This window comes from Phacochoerus africanus, chromosome 3 (genome assembly GCF_016906955.1).
Source record: "Phacochoerus africanus isolate WHEZ1 chromosome 3, ROS_Pafr_v1, whole genome shotgun sequence".
Classification (NCBI taxonomy): Eukaryota; Metazoa; Chordata; class Mammalia; order Artiodactyla; family Suidae; genus Phacochoerus; species Phacochoerus africanus.
The window spans coordinates 152,459,815-152,476,700 of NC_062546.1; the positions used below are offsets into that span (position 1 = coordinate 152,459,815).

Consider the following 16,886-nt stretch of genomic DNA (forward strand, 5'->3'; position numbering starts at 1 on the left):
ATCTAAGTTGAGAAAAAGGTCAGAGTAAGATAAGACCAAGTATGTAGCATTTTGTGTGTGAACACTTGAAAATTGACCTTATGTCTGCAGACAGATTTGTGATATTTTATACACTTTCAGCTGAAAAAAGATTTAGATGATAAAGTTGATTCAGTTAATTCATACATCTGAAATATTTGTGGAGTTCTATCATAGATACTTCAGACTAGTAGAAAGTAACTACTTTTAGGTCTTCGATTTCTAAAAGTTTTTTAGTTTTCTTTTCTAAAAATTCTTTTCCATTATGGTTTATTACAAAATACTGAATGTAGTTCCCTATGCTATATCTATTTTATATAGAGTTGTTTGTATCTGCTAATCCCATACTCCTAATTTATCCCCCCTTTTCCCTTTGATAATCAAAAGTTTGTTCACAATGTCTGTGGACTATTTTGCTTTTGTAGATAAATTCATTTGTATCATATTTTAGATTCCACATATGAATGATATCATATGATGACCTTTCACTGTCTGACTTCACTTAGTAGGATAATTTCTAGATCCATCTACTTTGCTGCAAAAGGCATTATTTCATTCTAAAAGGTTTTTTTTTTTAATTATTTATTTTTGCTTTCACCTGCAGCATGTGGAAGTTCCCAGGCTAGGGGTTGAATCCGAGCTGTAGCCACTGGCCTACACCACAGCCACAGCAATGTGGGATCCGAGCTGCATCTGCGACCTATACCACAGCTCAGGGCAACACCAGATCCTTAACCCACTGAGCAAGGCCAGGGATCAAACCCAAAACCTCATGGTTCCTAGTCGGATTTGTTTCCTATGCATCATGACGGGAACTCCCAAGTTTTTTATTTTTGATGCTAATCTTTTCCATTTACCATCCCCATGGGTTTGGATAAATCACTTAAGGTTCTCTTTTCTCACCTGTAAAATTGGATTGATAACATTGTCCTCTGCTGCTACTGTGAGAATGAAATAAGTTAACATGTATGGGAAGACCTCGCAGACAGGGATGTGCCACAAATACGTTAGGGAGAAGGATGTATGCCATGACGTGTGTGCAGCTTAATCATATCTTTTGCTTAATCCTTAAAATAATAATGTCAACATCAACTAATGTTTGCCTGTTTTCCTGCCAGGCTCTGGCCTGAGCACTTCTCACATACCTCATTTACTTCCCACAGTCCTTGCAGAACCCCTCTGAGACATGCATCTCCCACAGGCCCAGCTAATTCCCAGCCTTAAATCATCCTACTCATATCACACTTTGTAAAGATCTTCAAACCTGCAAACACTGTTTTCCTTCAGACCATCTGTTACTATCTTAAAACTTAAGGGACTAATGTTTTTGAAGAGAAGCAGGGAGCATAGTAGTGAAGGAAGAAGACCTCTCTAAAGTTAGATCCCTGAGAGTTGGGTGGAAGTTTGCATTAGTACCCTCTAGTCAAGGGTTTGGATTTCAGAATTCCCTCTCTCAGCAAATATTTTGTTCCTGCCTACTGAATGTAAGGCCCTGTTCTGTGCCGTGGGAATGTCTCAGCAACAAAATAGTCAGTCTGCCCTCATGGGGGTGACAGTCATGACAGAATATCTGGTTTTCCGTATCTTCTGTCACATTTTGGCACTTGGAACAATGTCACTAAAACAGAATAACAGCAACAACAACAACAAAAAAAGGCCAGGATAGTAAAGAATATTCCTACTTGACTTTGTACTAACATCCTTTGCATCTGTCTATCAGAATTACTGTTTAACCACATTTATATGCACATGTGTGTCCCTGACATACAATCAGTAAGTGGAAATAAAAAACTGAATAGTAAGCATACATCTTTATATTTTCTTTTCTCAAATGAAAACCAAAAGAGAAAAAAAAGATGGGCTTAATTTTCAGGATAAGGGGTATGATTTTTATGTGGCTTTGTATTTTTAGTGTCTGTTGGGAAAATGCATTCAGCTGTGTTAAGAATTAGTCATTCTAATTGTATAAAAGCATGGAAAATGATCACATGTTAATTTCTGCTGACCTCTTTTATGTTAAACCATGTAAGTACTTTTTTTTTCAATTATGAAGCTGATTTGATTTGCTAAGACTTTAGTAATGTATGAGCTGAATTGAAAACCAGAATATAAATCATTTTAGCATGACATTTGGATAAAATATAAAGATGATCTGTGTTTATTTATGATGTCCTGTCAGGGAAATGCATGAGAATTAGCTTTCTCATGACAGTTCTAATAATCATCATTTCTGACCAGTTTAGAAATCCTCCATTTCCACATGAGGAAAATTGGCTTAATATTTGATATTCTATTTCAATATTTAGCTGAAACCAAGGAGGGCAAAAAGGTATTACTGTTATTTTCTAGATGGAGTAGTTTCTTTTCAAATACAATGCGACACAGGAAATGGCCTAGCTATGCTGTTCACAAGCCCCACTGCACACTACCATTACCTGGGGAACTGTTTGCAAAATTCTCAGCCCAGATGCATCAAATCTGAGCCTCTTAGAGTGGAACCAGGTATCAGTATTTGTTCAAACGCCCCCTCTCCATGCAGCAGGTGATCCTAATGTGTGGCCAGGGCTGAGAACCACATGAAAAGGTGTGGCCTCTGGAGCAAGGAGTTTAAGGAAAAGCTTCGGAGAAGCCCTGAGCATAAGCTGGTGATGTGAAGGTCTGACCTCTCTGCCAAGATTCTGCAGGGACTACAGAGTAAAGAGGAAAAGGTGCTTGAAATTAGGCAAAAACCCTGATCGGTAGTGGCGATTTATAAACTGATCTTGGAACTGATTCCCTCTGGTGACCAGTGCTGAAAGCACCTCAGGATTATCATTGCTGTTGCTGGGTGCTGCTCTGTGGCAGAAGCACTGTTAGGAAGTGCAAAGAAGAAACCTCTGTAAGTGTGAGTCTGTGTGTTTGTTCACTTACTAGAATAATCAAGGTGTGTGACCCTAAGTGTGGGAGCAGTGATGACATTGTGATAAAAACATACAATAATTCACTGTTTTGTGCAAAAGAACTTTTGGGCCATTTTCATCAAGCAATTTACGTGGTGTTTTGGGGGTTCTAAACATTTGTATATTTACTCCATGAATACTATTGTGTGTTTAAACTTTGAGGTGGCATTTCTAGAGCAGTATTATTCGACCATAATCTTAATGAAACTGTGTATTAAATACACAACATTTTAACAGAGGTAATGGGTTCTTGGTGACCTCTGACCCCTCCTGTCTTTAACTTTTCCCTTACACAATTGCTTAGTTAACTGAGTATTGACTATAATTTTAGAGAGACTTTGGTATTTTTATTTATTTTTTAAAATTTTTTATTATTTTTTTTTGTCTTTTGTCTTTTTAGGTCCACAACCCTGGCATATGGAGGATCCCAGCATAGGGGTCTAATCAGAGCTGTTGCTGCCGGCCTATGCCACAGCCAAAGCAATGCCAGATCTGAGCCGTGTCTGTGACCTACACCACAGCTCACGGCAATGCCAGATCCTTAACCCACTGAGCGAGGTCAGGGATTGAACCGCAACCTCATGGTTCCTAGTAGGATTCGTTTCCGCTGTGCCACGATGGGAACTCTAAGACTTTGGTATTTTTAGAGTTGATTCTTTATTGCAGTGTCAACTGGAATAAATAATAATAACTTCAACTTCAGGTGGAGGAATATGCTATTTATTATCTATTTTTGACACTAGTAAAAAATAAGCAATTGGCAATTTTAGTAAAAAGTCAAATTGAAAATTTTGTGTCATAATGAAAATTAAAATTTATTTCATTCTTTCTGTTTCTTTCATTTATGTTGGCATCTTGTAACTACAGTAACAACTTTCTATGTTAGAACTTACCACACAATGCTACAATTCACTTGTCTTTCTCGCTTCTTCCCTCTTCCTGTCCCTTCCTTTCTGTATAGAGACCTTATGCTTCCACCTGGATCATCTTTGATCAAGGTTTGGGCTGCATCAAGATTCCCTTCCCATTCCAAGTAGATGCTGCTAATCAACCCCAGCAGTCTTCCCAGACCTTTCCTTAGTCATCTTCCACTGTCTCATGCTCTAGGTAGGCAGCGCCAGTAGGTGGGAGTTGACACTACTATTCTGAAGTGTCAAAAAAAACTCTGCCAGAAAAAGATGATCCACCTACCATTGCAACAGTGTTCCAGATTATGGGAGTCACCTGGAGTAGTCAAGTTCTCAAATACTAAATCAGTCTCCAGAGAAGGGACTAGGAGACTTTCTTTAGTTCAGCTGTGTTGAAGGGTTGGTTTGTCCTGAAAAAATTTTTTAGAAAACAAACAAATGTATAAAATATATATACAAACATCTTTCCACACTCCTTACCCAGTCTCTTACCCAGGAGACTTATTGCAAATAATTTCACTTTCAAAGACTAACCTCATCTAGGAAGTATTCTGACTTTGCCTGGGAAGCTTTATTTAGGGGTCAAGGTTATCAGAGACAAGGAAGTACCTAATGATTTAGAGTATGGTCCTTAACAATGGATGAAAACTTAGTTCCAAAGTTAAGTAAACAAACCCATGTTCCATGTCTTTAGCCCATAAACTTGATGCAAATACATTTACCTGCCTTTGGAATTAAGCTCAGGTGGAATAGAACTGTCACCTGGCAATTGAAGAGGAGGGAAATGGCAAAAGGAATCTTAATGTCCTGTATCTTATTCTCCCCCCAAAACCGCTTTACTCGAAATCACATTTAATCTAGGATCCAGCTGCAAAGCCAAGAAGTCACTTTAACAATTTTTTTTTTAATAATTGAAAAGATGTAAAGAGAAATCACTTTCTCTTACATAGCATGGAAGTACTCTATTGCCACGTGCAATATTTTATTTTTGGCTTTCTGGCTATGCATGCCTTTGTCAAAGTGCCTATTGAAGTTTTTCTTTACTAAAATAATTCAGCTTTTCAAAGTTTTTTCTTTGTTGAAAAACCTTACAATCCACTAAATGTAAACCGTAGGGCGGTTTGTTTTATACACTAGACTTTATTAGTATGTTAATTATACACAGCCACTTTCCACATGCTCAGTCATCACCTTTCAACTTCAATAAACTGTGACTTAAATTCTGGGGACCATACTGCAGTCCTTCTATTCTTAATGTCTCAATGTTTCTTAAAGAAATTAATGTCTTAAAGAAACATTTAAGAAGGTGCTCTGGTGATGTTGCTAACATTGCTAGATAAATGGCCAAAGCAAAGGGGCACATTCTTTGCCAAGCATCACACACAAGGAGGGGTTGCACAGCCTGTGCTGGTTTAAGCTGGTGTTCCCCTCTCTGGGTCGGGTTGGTTAGTTATCTCCCGTGTGGAAGCCATCTCTTCTCAGTGTTACCAGTCGGAGGTCTTACCTACAAACCAAAACCACATGTGAGAGAACAATTCTGCTGGCACAGAGTAACTCACAGTGACCCAGCAATGTGCGCTGAATATAAGATGACAGGGAAGCAGTGAGGAAGGCATTCCATGGATGGCTGAAAGAAAAAAAATACTGGGGATACACATGCATGTTTGTTTTCTCTGCACTTGTGGAATAAAGCTGTTTTCAAGATAACTGATGATGAAATTATTTTCAATGCTGCAGGTAGCCTTAAAGGAGAACCTTGTGGAAAGACCTGTTTGGAAGAAAGAGACAATCAGTGGCTGGGGGTCACACTTTCCAGGCAGCCAGGAGAAAACGGATCCATTGTGGTAGGTTATTGGCCTGGGTCCACTGAGAACATCATGGAATCAGATACTCTGGGTGTGACTTTCACATCATTTGGTCTACTTTTGTGTTTTATTCAGACTTGTGGGCATAGATGGAAAAATATATTTTACATAAAGAATGAAAATAAGCTCCCTACGGGTGTTTGCTACGGAATGCCCTCTGATTTACGAACAGAACTGAGTAAAAGAATAGCTCCATGCTATCAAGGTAAGGCATGGTTTTGATATTAACTGCATCAAGAGAAATAAGAGAATGCCTTTAAATTTTTTTTCACTTTTCAGGGGTGGGGGGAAATCTTTGAAACAGCTATGTTCTTTTTAGCTGCTCAAAGTATTATTTCCTTTCCTTTTTTTACCCACTTGCAGCAGTTTTAAATTTCAAAAATGTACTGTGTGTTTCAGGGACTAGGAATTTACAATTTAATTTGAATAATTTAGCATCTAGTTGATAATTTCCCACTTTAGCATTAAATATATTTCCAACTCCATATAAGTGAATGAATGCCCAGGAAAGGTAAGACACTTAAAATCATGAAATTAGACTGAAAAATCTGAGCAGAAGGAAGACTGTTTCTTGCTTCCCTTTCGCTTCCAGCAATATTCAGAAAGATTCAAAGTATAAACATAAATCTCCCCCCCCCATGTCTTTTTTCAAATTCACATTTTCTCCTTGAAACAGCAAGGGATTGGTATCTTAAGTTTGAAAGGCTTTTCTCATTAAAATTTTAGGTCGTAGGTAGCATTAATGCATATAGAGCTAGGACATAAACTGAAATAAAGCAGTGAGTGTCCACAATGCACTAAAAAATAATACCTGCAAAAATTCCAAAAATGTGTTTTTAAAATAAAATACATATAAATGCTAATTTCTGGTTTTTCTAACCAGAATATTACCCCATTGTCCCCTCAAAATTTCTATTTCTTGACAAAACTTGGACCAAGTATTCAAATTGGAGTTGATTCTGTTTATACTGGGGTCTTCCCTCCCTCCCTTCTTAGAATTTGACATAATAGGAAACATTATAGCATCTGTATTTCTAATTTGCTTTTGAATGCCAAGAGTATAAAAGGTGAATTTTAGCTTCTCAGTGGCAGTAAAACTTTGTTTATCTGTCATCTTCTTTTTCATAACAGTTTATGGTTTATACTTTAAAACATTTCCCAGTAGAGGCCTCTCTCCTGGTTAGTTGTGGAGGCCCTCATGGGTGTTTGAGGTCTTACAGTCTCTCCATAATGCAAACCTGGCCAGCCTGTGTCATAATCTCATGTCCAGATGAGGCCTTTCCCTTTGAGAGCCTGGCTTCCTTTAAAATCAAGTGTGAAAATATGTGATGATAGGACTTAGCTGTTTCTGCTGAAGGAAACCTATCAAAGGACAGGGTAGTAGAGATGCAAGGTACAGATGCCCCTCAACTGCAGCACCCCTTTCCACATAGCTGGCCTCATGTCTGGGGCTTTTAATTGACTCAACAATCACATATAACTGTTCTAACGGTATGAGAGGATGCACTTGACCCCTTAATGTTTTGCAGCTTTTGTCCTGCTGCTGGCTTGTTTCTTCATTAAATATTGGTGCCTCCCTGGGTGCAGATTTCAGTCCCCCACATTTTCTCTGTCTTCTCTGTGTGACTTTATGCAAGGACTGATTATGTACATGGATGACAGTGTCCCCATCCCCCAAAAAAACACATTCTATGGGGAAAAAAAGTGGCAGAAATCTAAGACACTTAAAATTATAGTAATTTTTTTTTCTTTTTTGGCTGCTCTGAGACAGATGGAGTTCCTAGGCCAGGGGTCAGATCCAAGCCACAGTTTTGACCTACACTGCAGCTGTGGCAACACCAGAACCTTTAACCCACTGTGCTGGGAGGGGAGTGGAACCTGTGTCCTTGCTCTGTGCTTCAGAGACACCTCCAGACCCATTGTACCACAGCAGGAACTCCTATAATAATTTATTTTTAAATAAAAGGACTATGGGATCAGAGAAAATATAAAAAAGAGTGAAAAAGCATGCAGGGAATGGTAATTATAAATGACTTAGCAAGGAGTTCTCACATTATGGCTCAGCAGTAACAAACCTAACTAGTAACCATGAGGATGTGGGTTCCATCCCCTGACTCTCTCAGTCGGTTAAGGATCCAGCATTGCTGTGAGCTGTGGTGTAGGCTGCAAATGCGGCTCTGACATTATGGTGGTTGTGGCCTAGGCCAGTAGCTGCAGCTCCAATTCAACCCCTAGCCTGGGAACTTCCAAATGCTGCAGGTGTGCCCTTCCCCCCAAAAAACATGCTTAAAGTCAACAAAAAAAATCATTATTCCAAGCTCTGAAACTACTTTGACATTTTTTTCAGTTTATTTAATTAGTATAATCAAACCAAAATTTTAAGAAAAAAATGACATAGCAACTTAACTCTTCTAGTTAGCAAAGCCAAAACAAAGATGTGGTCCTGATTATTTCCTTTATAGAGGCTTATTTACGTCAGTTTTTCAGGAAAAGTGAGCTTTGTTTCCATATTAAGTTTTACAAAACATTCATTCATGAGGGCTTTGTAAGAAGAAATCTCCATGGGATCTTAACTCAGTTTTTGATTTTCAATGAGGGGCAAAATCTAGGAAGCCTATTTTAATTTTTTTTTTCTTTTATGACTGCACCTGTGGCACATGGAAGTTCTGGGCCAAGAATTGAATCCAAGTCACAGCTGTGACCTATGCCACAGCTGCAACACTGGATCCTTTAACCTACTGTGCCTGGCACGTGAGCAAACCCATGCCTCCACAGTGACCCATGCCACTTTAGTTGGATTTTTAACTGACTGAGCCACAGCGGGAACTCCAAGGAAGCCTATTTTATTTTATTTTATTTTATTAATTTAGTTTTATTATTATTTTGGGGGACACACTACCAGCATATGAAAGTTCCTAGGCTAGGGGTTGAATCGGAATTGCAGCCACAGCAACACAGGATTCGAGCTGCATCTGTAACCTACACCATAGCTCATGGCAACGCCAGATCCTTAACCCAATGAGTGAGGCCAGGGATGGAACCCTCATCCTCGTGGATACTAGTCAGATGGTATTGTTAACCGGTGAACCATGAAAGAAACTTCCAAGGAAGCCTATTTAAATGGAAACCTGGGACTTGCCACTGTGGTGCGTTGCGTTAAAATCCAACTGCAGCAGCCTGGGTTGCTGTGGAGGTGTGGGTTCCAGCCTTTATGCCTGTCAGGTTAAAGGCATAAAGGCTCACCTGACAGTTTTTTGAGTATATGTTGTATGCTCTTCCCATGAGAAAGGCAGAGTGGATATTTTTATTGCTCTTTCACAGGGATAATCTGAAGATTAATATGGAAAAGATTTGTGATCTTAAATTTTACCAGTTACTCTTTTTAAAATAATACTGTAAAATAGAGACTTTAATAGGTATATTTACAAAGATATATGAGATAAACAAAATTATGCAGATTTTATCTTTATTTTTAAATTAAATCCTGAATTGTTTTCTACTTCATTTTAGATTATGTGAAAAAATTTGGAGAAAATTTTGCATCCTGTCAAGCTGGAATATCTAGTTTTTACACAGAGGTAATAGTCCAAAAAATAGATGTTATGGATGTTTTTATATAGCATTTTAATTGTTTTGAAGATCTAGAAGACTGATAATGAGTTTTGAAGTAAAATCCCAAATAACATGTCTTATAAATTTGATGTATTACAACTTAATTTTCACTGCTCAATATTCAACATATGTGGTGAGAAAAATATTAATATTTAGGTGTCTGGCTAACTCCAGAGCAACTAAAAGTCTATACTAAATAATGTTACTTTCATTAAGAATTTAATAGAAATCAAAAGTAGCTGTAGTTATGTCAGTTTAGGCATTGAAAATAGCTAAGTACATTATTTTTAATTGCTAAAATATATAGCCAAGTATATCTAAGTATAGTAGTTGAAGGGGAAGGAAGAATATGAATTCACATTTTTCATTAAAAGTATGATAATTGGGAGATTTAAGAACATAATAATATCCTTTTAAATAAGATATATTTCCAAACTCTATTATTCTCTTTCCAACACTATCTCATATACAATGAAAGATCACAGTTGTACTCCCAAATCACCCACGTTCTCTTAACAACCCATCATGAAGTTACGAATGTTTTCTAAATCTATGTGGACAGGCTCTATCAAGCCTTGGGTTAACAATTTCCATAATTACCAATAGTATGTAAAAATAATAATCGTTCTTATTTTATATTTAAATTCACCTTCTTTCCCCCCCCCCAAATTTTAAATTGTTTAGGAAATTTAAATGAAATGTTAAGTAGGTTTAATTACTGAAAATTTTGTATTTCACCAGACAGGTATCTGCTTATTTCAATCATCCCTCTGTTTCCTTTTTTTGAATTTCTATGTTTATCATCAGTTATGCCCCAATTCTATTTGACTTATTTTTTCCTAAGCTAACATTATTAAGGAAACTATTCATTGGTTTTTTGCAAATTGAAATAAATTATGTCCATTTTTTACCCTTTGGAAAAACGTGATAATCTCTGTAATGAGCACTAATGAATTACCCAGATACAATTTACTTTAATAGAAACCACATTGCCTTTCTCCCCAGAGCTTACTCTAGTGTTCAGTGATTCTGCCTTTGATTTTAAAGTTCACCGTTAAGTATGAAGTGAATGTTCCTTTTCTGAAACTCTACTTGTAGGTGAAAATTCATTAACTAGTTTCTCTGGCTTTTTTTGATATATTTTTAATCTCATAAAATGCTTACATATCAGAAATTTATTTTAAAATATATTTTTGTCACTATGTACTTAGTGTATATATGGAGGGGGTTTTGTATAGTGAAATCAAATGTTTAAATGATCATAAATTGCTTTTTATCTTACAGGATTTAATTGTGATGGGAGCCCCAGGATCATCTTATTGGACTGGCTCTCTTTTTGTCTACAATATAACTACAAATAAATACAAGGCTTTTTTAGACAGATACAACCAAGTGAAGTTTGGAAGTTATTTAGGTACTATAAAAATTGACAAACTCAAATTATTTCTGCCTTACAGATACTGGTAATTATAAAGAAGGAAAATCATACCTTCAAAAGATCAAAATGGCCAATAGGAATTAAAGGGCCACTTCAAAAACTGGCATCTTTAAGAATGTAATCTATGAAACTTTTAGTTAACTTAATATTGTACATATGTAACTGTTATCAATACATAGATAAGAACTCCTGGTTTGGTTTACTCTTTGCCGTAAATCACTTGAAAGTCTGTATCTTTATATGGTCTACTTTTTATTGTAAAAGTAGTGTCTATTGAGTGCCTGCCATCTCCTAGGAACTTCTGTAAGCACTCTACATGAATTGATTCATTTAATCATGAATGAGTGAGTAAGTGTGGTTTCTTCAAGGACCCACTGAAAGTCAATGAGACTGCGGATGGCTTTCTAGACAATGGGTAACATTATGAAGAATATGTGTCTAAAAACAGCTCATTGACCTTTGCCTCATAAGTTCTTAGAATATTTCCCAGAGCATAACTATTTTTATCTTTCTTCTTATTTAAGAAAGAATACTTATTTAAGATAGGATACTTTATAGTCTATGTTTCTACAGAAACCCAAGATTTTCTCTGGCATTATTTCCCTTGTTGTAGTATAAGAAATTCTTTTCCTAAGGTTTCTTTAAAAATACAGATTTGTTTAAACGATGTGTGCTTCAAATGTGAACAGCCTACACTCAGGAATAATTATAACAGAAAGCAGGATTTTTCCCCCATTTAAACAGAAGGAATTCATTTTCATACAGAGGGAACTAATTTACAAGTCAACATTTACTTGTTTATGGTTGAAGGATATCTTAAAGGATTACAAAAAATGTAACTTAGTATTATACCTTTGACCACATAATAAAATGAGAATATTTTACCTGTTGTGTTATCATACAATTTTATCATAATTGGGAAGGTTTCAGGGCAAGAAAAATTGAAGTTTAGGAAAAATATGGGTTTTTTTTTAACTTCAAGTTCAAAATGTTATATTTTAAATATGCTAAATTATTTCTGTTGTAATCCTAGAAGCTAGAATGTCCTGATACCACAGAGACTAACGAACCAAATGTAAAGGTGCTATCTTCAATTTCTAAGACTGAAAAATATAAGCCATGTGACTAGTTTCATGATGCACAATAACTGCTTAAGGCATATAATACATAACCAGTTTTGAATATTGCTATGCTAAATTTTCTTAAATCTCTGGTTTAGTGTAGTTATTTTGAATTTAGTCTTATTTAACTCTGAGTGGATTTATGATCGGGGTTTTACCCATTGCCAATGATGATTCTCATACTTTTCTACATTTTCTTGAAGGATACTCGGTTGGAGCAGGTCATTTTCGGAGTATGTACACTACTGAAGTAGTTGGAGGAGCCCCTCAACATGAACAGATTGGTAAAGTAAGAATTTCATTTTAGTATTTTATTTCTTCAAAAATGTTCAAATAGATCACGAGAGAATAAGATATTAAAGGACACCACAAAAATTCTAAGCATTCAAGCTGAAAATGATGAGCAATGTGCTGCTGTTAGAGGAAACTTAGTGAAAGTTGTATGGCTTTTAGATAAAATTGTGCAGAAAAGCTTTAAGGAAAATTATGGAAGTCAAATGATGCTCTTCTTTCTAATGAATAATTGTTTCTGAGATAGAATTTTCTCAAGATATCATAGGAATACACTTATTGGTTAATAACTTTATGGCTGAAGAGAAATCAAGGCAGCTACATTTGTGGTATAGTTGTGTTAAGACTAGAAAGAATAAAATGTTATTTCTCATTTAACTTTCTTTACATTGTTGTGAATGTTAACTAAATTTTTCTGAGCCTTACTTTGAAAATTAAGGCAAACAACGTTTTCTGTGCTCTCTGTAATGGATCCGTGAGATTGTTCCTGAGAAGGTGGTTTTGCAAGGAAGGCATGTTAATGTGAAAGTGGATCCCTCGGCCTTTTGTATCACTCTGAAAAGGATTTTTTAAAAATATATTTAAGCAGGAAGTTCCCCTGTGGCACAGTAGGTTAAGGATCTAGCATTGCCAAAGCTGTGGTGTGGGTTCCATCCCTGGCCCAGAAACATCCACATGCCGTGGGTGCAGCTAAAAAGAAATTAAAAAATAAAAAAACCTGAGCAATTATGACAATTAATGTTTTGACTGAATGAAAAACTTTTAATGTGATAGCAGTGTAACCTTTCCTAATGCTTTTCCCCATTGCAGGCATACATTTTCAGCATTGATGCAAAAGAACTAAATATCTTACATGAAATGAAAGGTAAAAAGGTAATATGTCTCTACCTTTGGTTATCACTGAGGGCATTGGTGAGTAACTCTGCTTTTTTCTCAATGACTGGATCTGGTTTGCCTTGGAGCAGCTTGGGTCTTATTTTGGAGCTTCTGTCTGTGCCGTGGACCTCAATGCAGATGGCTTTTCAGACCTACTGGTGGGCGCCCCCATGCAGAGCACCATCAGAGAGGAAGGAAGAGTGTTTGTGTACATCAACTCTGGCCTGGTAGGTCCGATTGCCTGCAAACTGGAAGCCATTTATGGGATTTTGATTACAACTGATGCTCTTCTTATTCCAGCAAGACTATAGATTTTTAGGCTTATTTTACCAATGAAAATAAAAGTTGTGATACTGTACTGATGCTCTAAAAATGAAATGGAACATGGTAGGGAAAGGGCCTCTGTCCTATTTTAATCTCTCAAAAGTATGAGATCAGGTGTCTGAAGTTTTTCTATTCACAGCTTGTGTTCACTCAAGTAGTAGAAGTGTCTTCCAGTTTTATTATGATGCAAATTTATAATTTGAAAGAATGATTTTTCTATAACCCTAAAAATGTGGGTGTCCTACTGCTTTGACAGTGTGTGTCCTTATATAATTTGTTAGTTATAAACACTACTGGAAGTAGATGATAAAGTATAAAATGTTTTTAATTTCTTGATTTGAAACAATTGGAAACAAGAATTTTGATAAAATCTTTATTTGCACAGTTCTTACAGATTTTAATTCTTGATGTGAATGTAAAATTGACATTGTTTATTCCAAAGCAGATATAGTTGTAGAAATATGTGTTTACTTGCTTATGGTTGAGTTTTAAATTATGCACAGTGTTTTGGAGTAGAAACTGACCACTTAACACTTTAAAGAGTTCTGCTGGCCTTATCTTGGCCAGTTTATCTTCTTGGTATTCTATCAAAAGAAGGACTTGATAGGACCTTAATGGGGTCTTCTTGGCTTGTTTCTTTAAGAGCAAGAACAGGTTTGGTAAGTTTCTTAAGTCACAGCATTTTCAGTTGGGATTTAACAAAGTAAAATCTGTTTCAAGAAGATAGCTTATTTAATTAATGGTTTCAGGTCGTTTAATAAGGTCCTGTATTCGGCATAAGATGAAACTCTTTACAATTGAAGAGAGAACATACTCGGTCTTACAAAGCTGAGAGATTCTCAAAGTTCCAAATATAGAGCAGGAAAGTTATTTATATATTGGGGTTTCCTGGACTTTAAACCTAAGTTTAATAGGGAAAGCATATCGCCTATGAAGTGATCATTTTTATCTCATTAATGGTGAAATACTTTTTCTTGAGTAGATATTTCACATTCCCTTATCCATAAATGGTCTTCCTTTTACTAGTTACATCTTCATTCTACATATTTTTCTTTCTCTTTACAACTAAACTTTTTAAAAACATTTTGCAACAGTAGAGTATATACCCAAGATAAGGTGATATAGGACAGTTTTTCCCATTGAAATCTTATACAAGCCTAGAATGAAAAATAGATAAAAGGGGGTCTTTTATCCACTTGCTTAAAGGGCAAGGGAGGGGCTCTACCCAGTAGATTACCCTCTTGTTCACCCCTCACTTCTTCACTATTCAATGCTGGATTAATTTCGTAATTGATTTCAGCTTTAAGATGTCTGAATAAAGTATTCTTCCTTTGTTCCCTTCCATCTTCCTGTTTCTTAGCTCTAAAAAGATACTAGCCACTCCCTGATATTATATTACATATTTATTGGTTTGATTTGCCATTGCCTGTTCTTCTGTTGGAGTATAGACACCATGTGGAAAGGAATCCACTGTCTCATTTACTGCTGTTTCCTCAGGGCTCAAAAGAGTTCTGGACAAGCAGGTGCTCAGTAATTGTTTTTGAATGAACTCAAGAAGGAATGATACTTGAATGAATCTGGCTTCCACCCACTTCTGCTAAAATAGCTCTCAGAGGTCCCCAGTGAACTCTTAGTCACCTTTCTGTGACTGGAGAATCCTTGAAGAAGAGTGATCTCCACTTCTTGAAACTCTACCCCTGGAAATTCAGTGCCATTGAGTTGTCTTAGGTCTGCACCCCCCCATCCTCAGTGGAGCCTCTTCTGCCTTCTTCCCTTTTTAAATTAGGCAATTCTCTAGGAGAAAAATAAGTATAGAAATTTTTTAGTTGGAAAATAAAAAGTGAAAGGCACTTCACAAGGGGAAGAACATTTGTGTCTGTGGGAACGAAGGACAGACTAGTTTGGGAAGAGGAAGTTATCTATGATGAGTAGTGTGTGGATTTTTTTATTTTTTCATTACAGGGAAGTTACATGATCAGAATTGGGAGAGAGGTCTGGCAGCTGTTATTGCAACAGCTCTTTTGGAAACATTAGTGAGTGTCTAATTGTAGTAACTCATCTTCCAACCGCAAAGACAGCAGTTAACTGATCCATGCTCCAGTGCTACTGGAAAAAAATTCCAAAGGCAGCTTAAGTTGTGTCCCTCCTCAACTCAGAAAGCTTAAGTGGCTGTTTTGTTTTCTCAATTGAGAATAAATTTCTCCCAGCATTCAAAGTCCCACCCTATAAGACTCCAGTTTGACTTTTTAGGTCTCATTTATTGTACATACTAATCATTATAGCTAAATGCTTTGGAATTTGTGTTTTGCTGGTTTCTCTATGTATCAAAGCTGTGCCATTCCTTAAATAGCCACCTTGACTACCACTTCCTTTATGCAATCTTCTCTGGCTCTCAAAATTAGACATGCTCTCTTTGCTGCTTGAGATCTCAAAGAAGTCTGAACTTCTGAGTCATGACTTGCTTGTGCTACATATTCCAGCAACAGAGCACTTCTTCAGGAAAGGGCGTGTCATATACACACCCTGCTTTTCCCCTTTCACCAGTTCACTCTTCGCATAGTACATTGCCTTTACTAGGAACTCACTAAATATTTGCTGCATTGAATTATCAAAATGATTTATTGGATTTTCAAAGCTAGGGATCATGATTTTGACATTTTTTTATGTCCTCTGAGCTCTAATCATTCTATTCTGTATATTGACATACTTGATAAATATTTATTGAATTGAACTGAGATGTGTGTACTAAAGCTCAGACTATAGTTTGTCCAACTTGTTTGAAGCATTAGAAAAAAAAATCCATATCCAATTACAACAGTAAATCATGTGTAAAGTTGTCAGGGAGTGTTATAATGACACCTTTCTCTCCTCTCTATCTAGGGAGCAGTAATGAATGAAATGGAAACAGAGCTTGTCGGAAGTGACAAATATGCTGCAAGATTTGGGGAATCTATAGTCAGTCTTGGTGACATTGATAATGATGGCTTTGAAGGTAATTAAAAATATCTAATTCTGTATTTTCCACTTTTAAAATGGCACATGGAGGAGAATATAATTGGAGGTTTATGTAGTTTGCGTTTCTATAGATGATGGAGCCAGACTGGTATGCTAACTTTTTTTTTTTTAGCGTTGAACCTGATTTCCTCTCAGTTGTCAGCTATTGATTCTCACCACTATTAATAAAGAATAATATTCAAAATACCTTATTTCATTGATTCTAGGGCACCATTGATTATAAGTAAGATCATTATTTTATGTGTCCCTTAAAAAAAATAGTGCCTCTTAAACTGACTCCCTATTTTTCTATTTTAAGAAGGATTCTTATTTCATAAATATGAAAATGTAGTAAAAAATGTGTATCATAGAACCGTAGTATTTAACTATCAGTTCAGCAGAGACACGGACAAAACCCAACAGAGCCTGGCTGCAGAGCTGGAGCCCGGCTCTGAAAGCTCCTTGCTGTGCCAGCCTTTCCTTGCTCAGCTGCCACATTG

General features: G+C 36.4%; 1 protein-coding gene across 4 annotated transcripts in view; it reads left to right on the forward strand.

The window, feature by feature from the left end:
• ITGA4 (integrin subunit alpha 4) overlaps positions 1 to 16,886 on the forward strand; it is a 78,764-nt gene that overhangs the window by 11,689 nt on the left and 50,189 nt on the right. For 2 of the 4 annotated variants that reach the window (XR_007134035.1, XM_047773011.1), the window contains exons 3-10: positions 5,603 to 5,709; positions 5,806 to 5,935; positions 9,241 to 9,308; positions 10,627 to 10,756; positions 12,105 to 12,190; positions 13,003 to 13,065; positions 13,158 to 13,295; positions 16,273 to 16,384. Coding sequence is in view for 2 of the 4 variants with exons in the window: in XM_047773011.1 (XP_047628967.1) it covers positions 5,603 to 5,709; positions 5,806 to 5,935; positions 9,241 to 9,308; positions 10,627 to 10,756; positions 12,105 to 12,190; positions 13,003 to 13,065; positions 13,158 to 13,295; positions 16,273 to 16,384 (834 nt within the window). In the remaining 2 variants the exon portion in view is untranslated. Of the gene's footprint in view, positions 1 to 2,557; positions 2,897 to 5,602; positions 5,710 to 5,805; positions 5,936 to 9,240; positions 9,309 to 10,626; positions 10,757 to 12,104; positions 12,191 to 13,002; positions 13,066 to 13,157; positions 13,296 to 16,272; positions 16,385 to 16,886 lie in introns of all 4 variants that reach the window. The other 2 variants (XM_047773012.1, XR_007134036.1) reach the window with 2 other exon arrangements.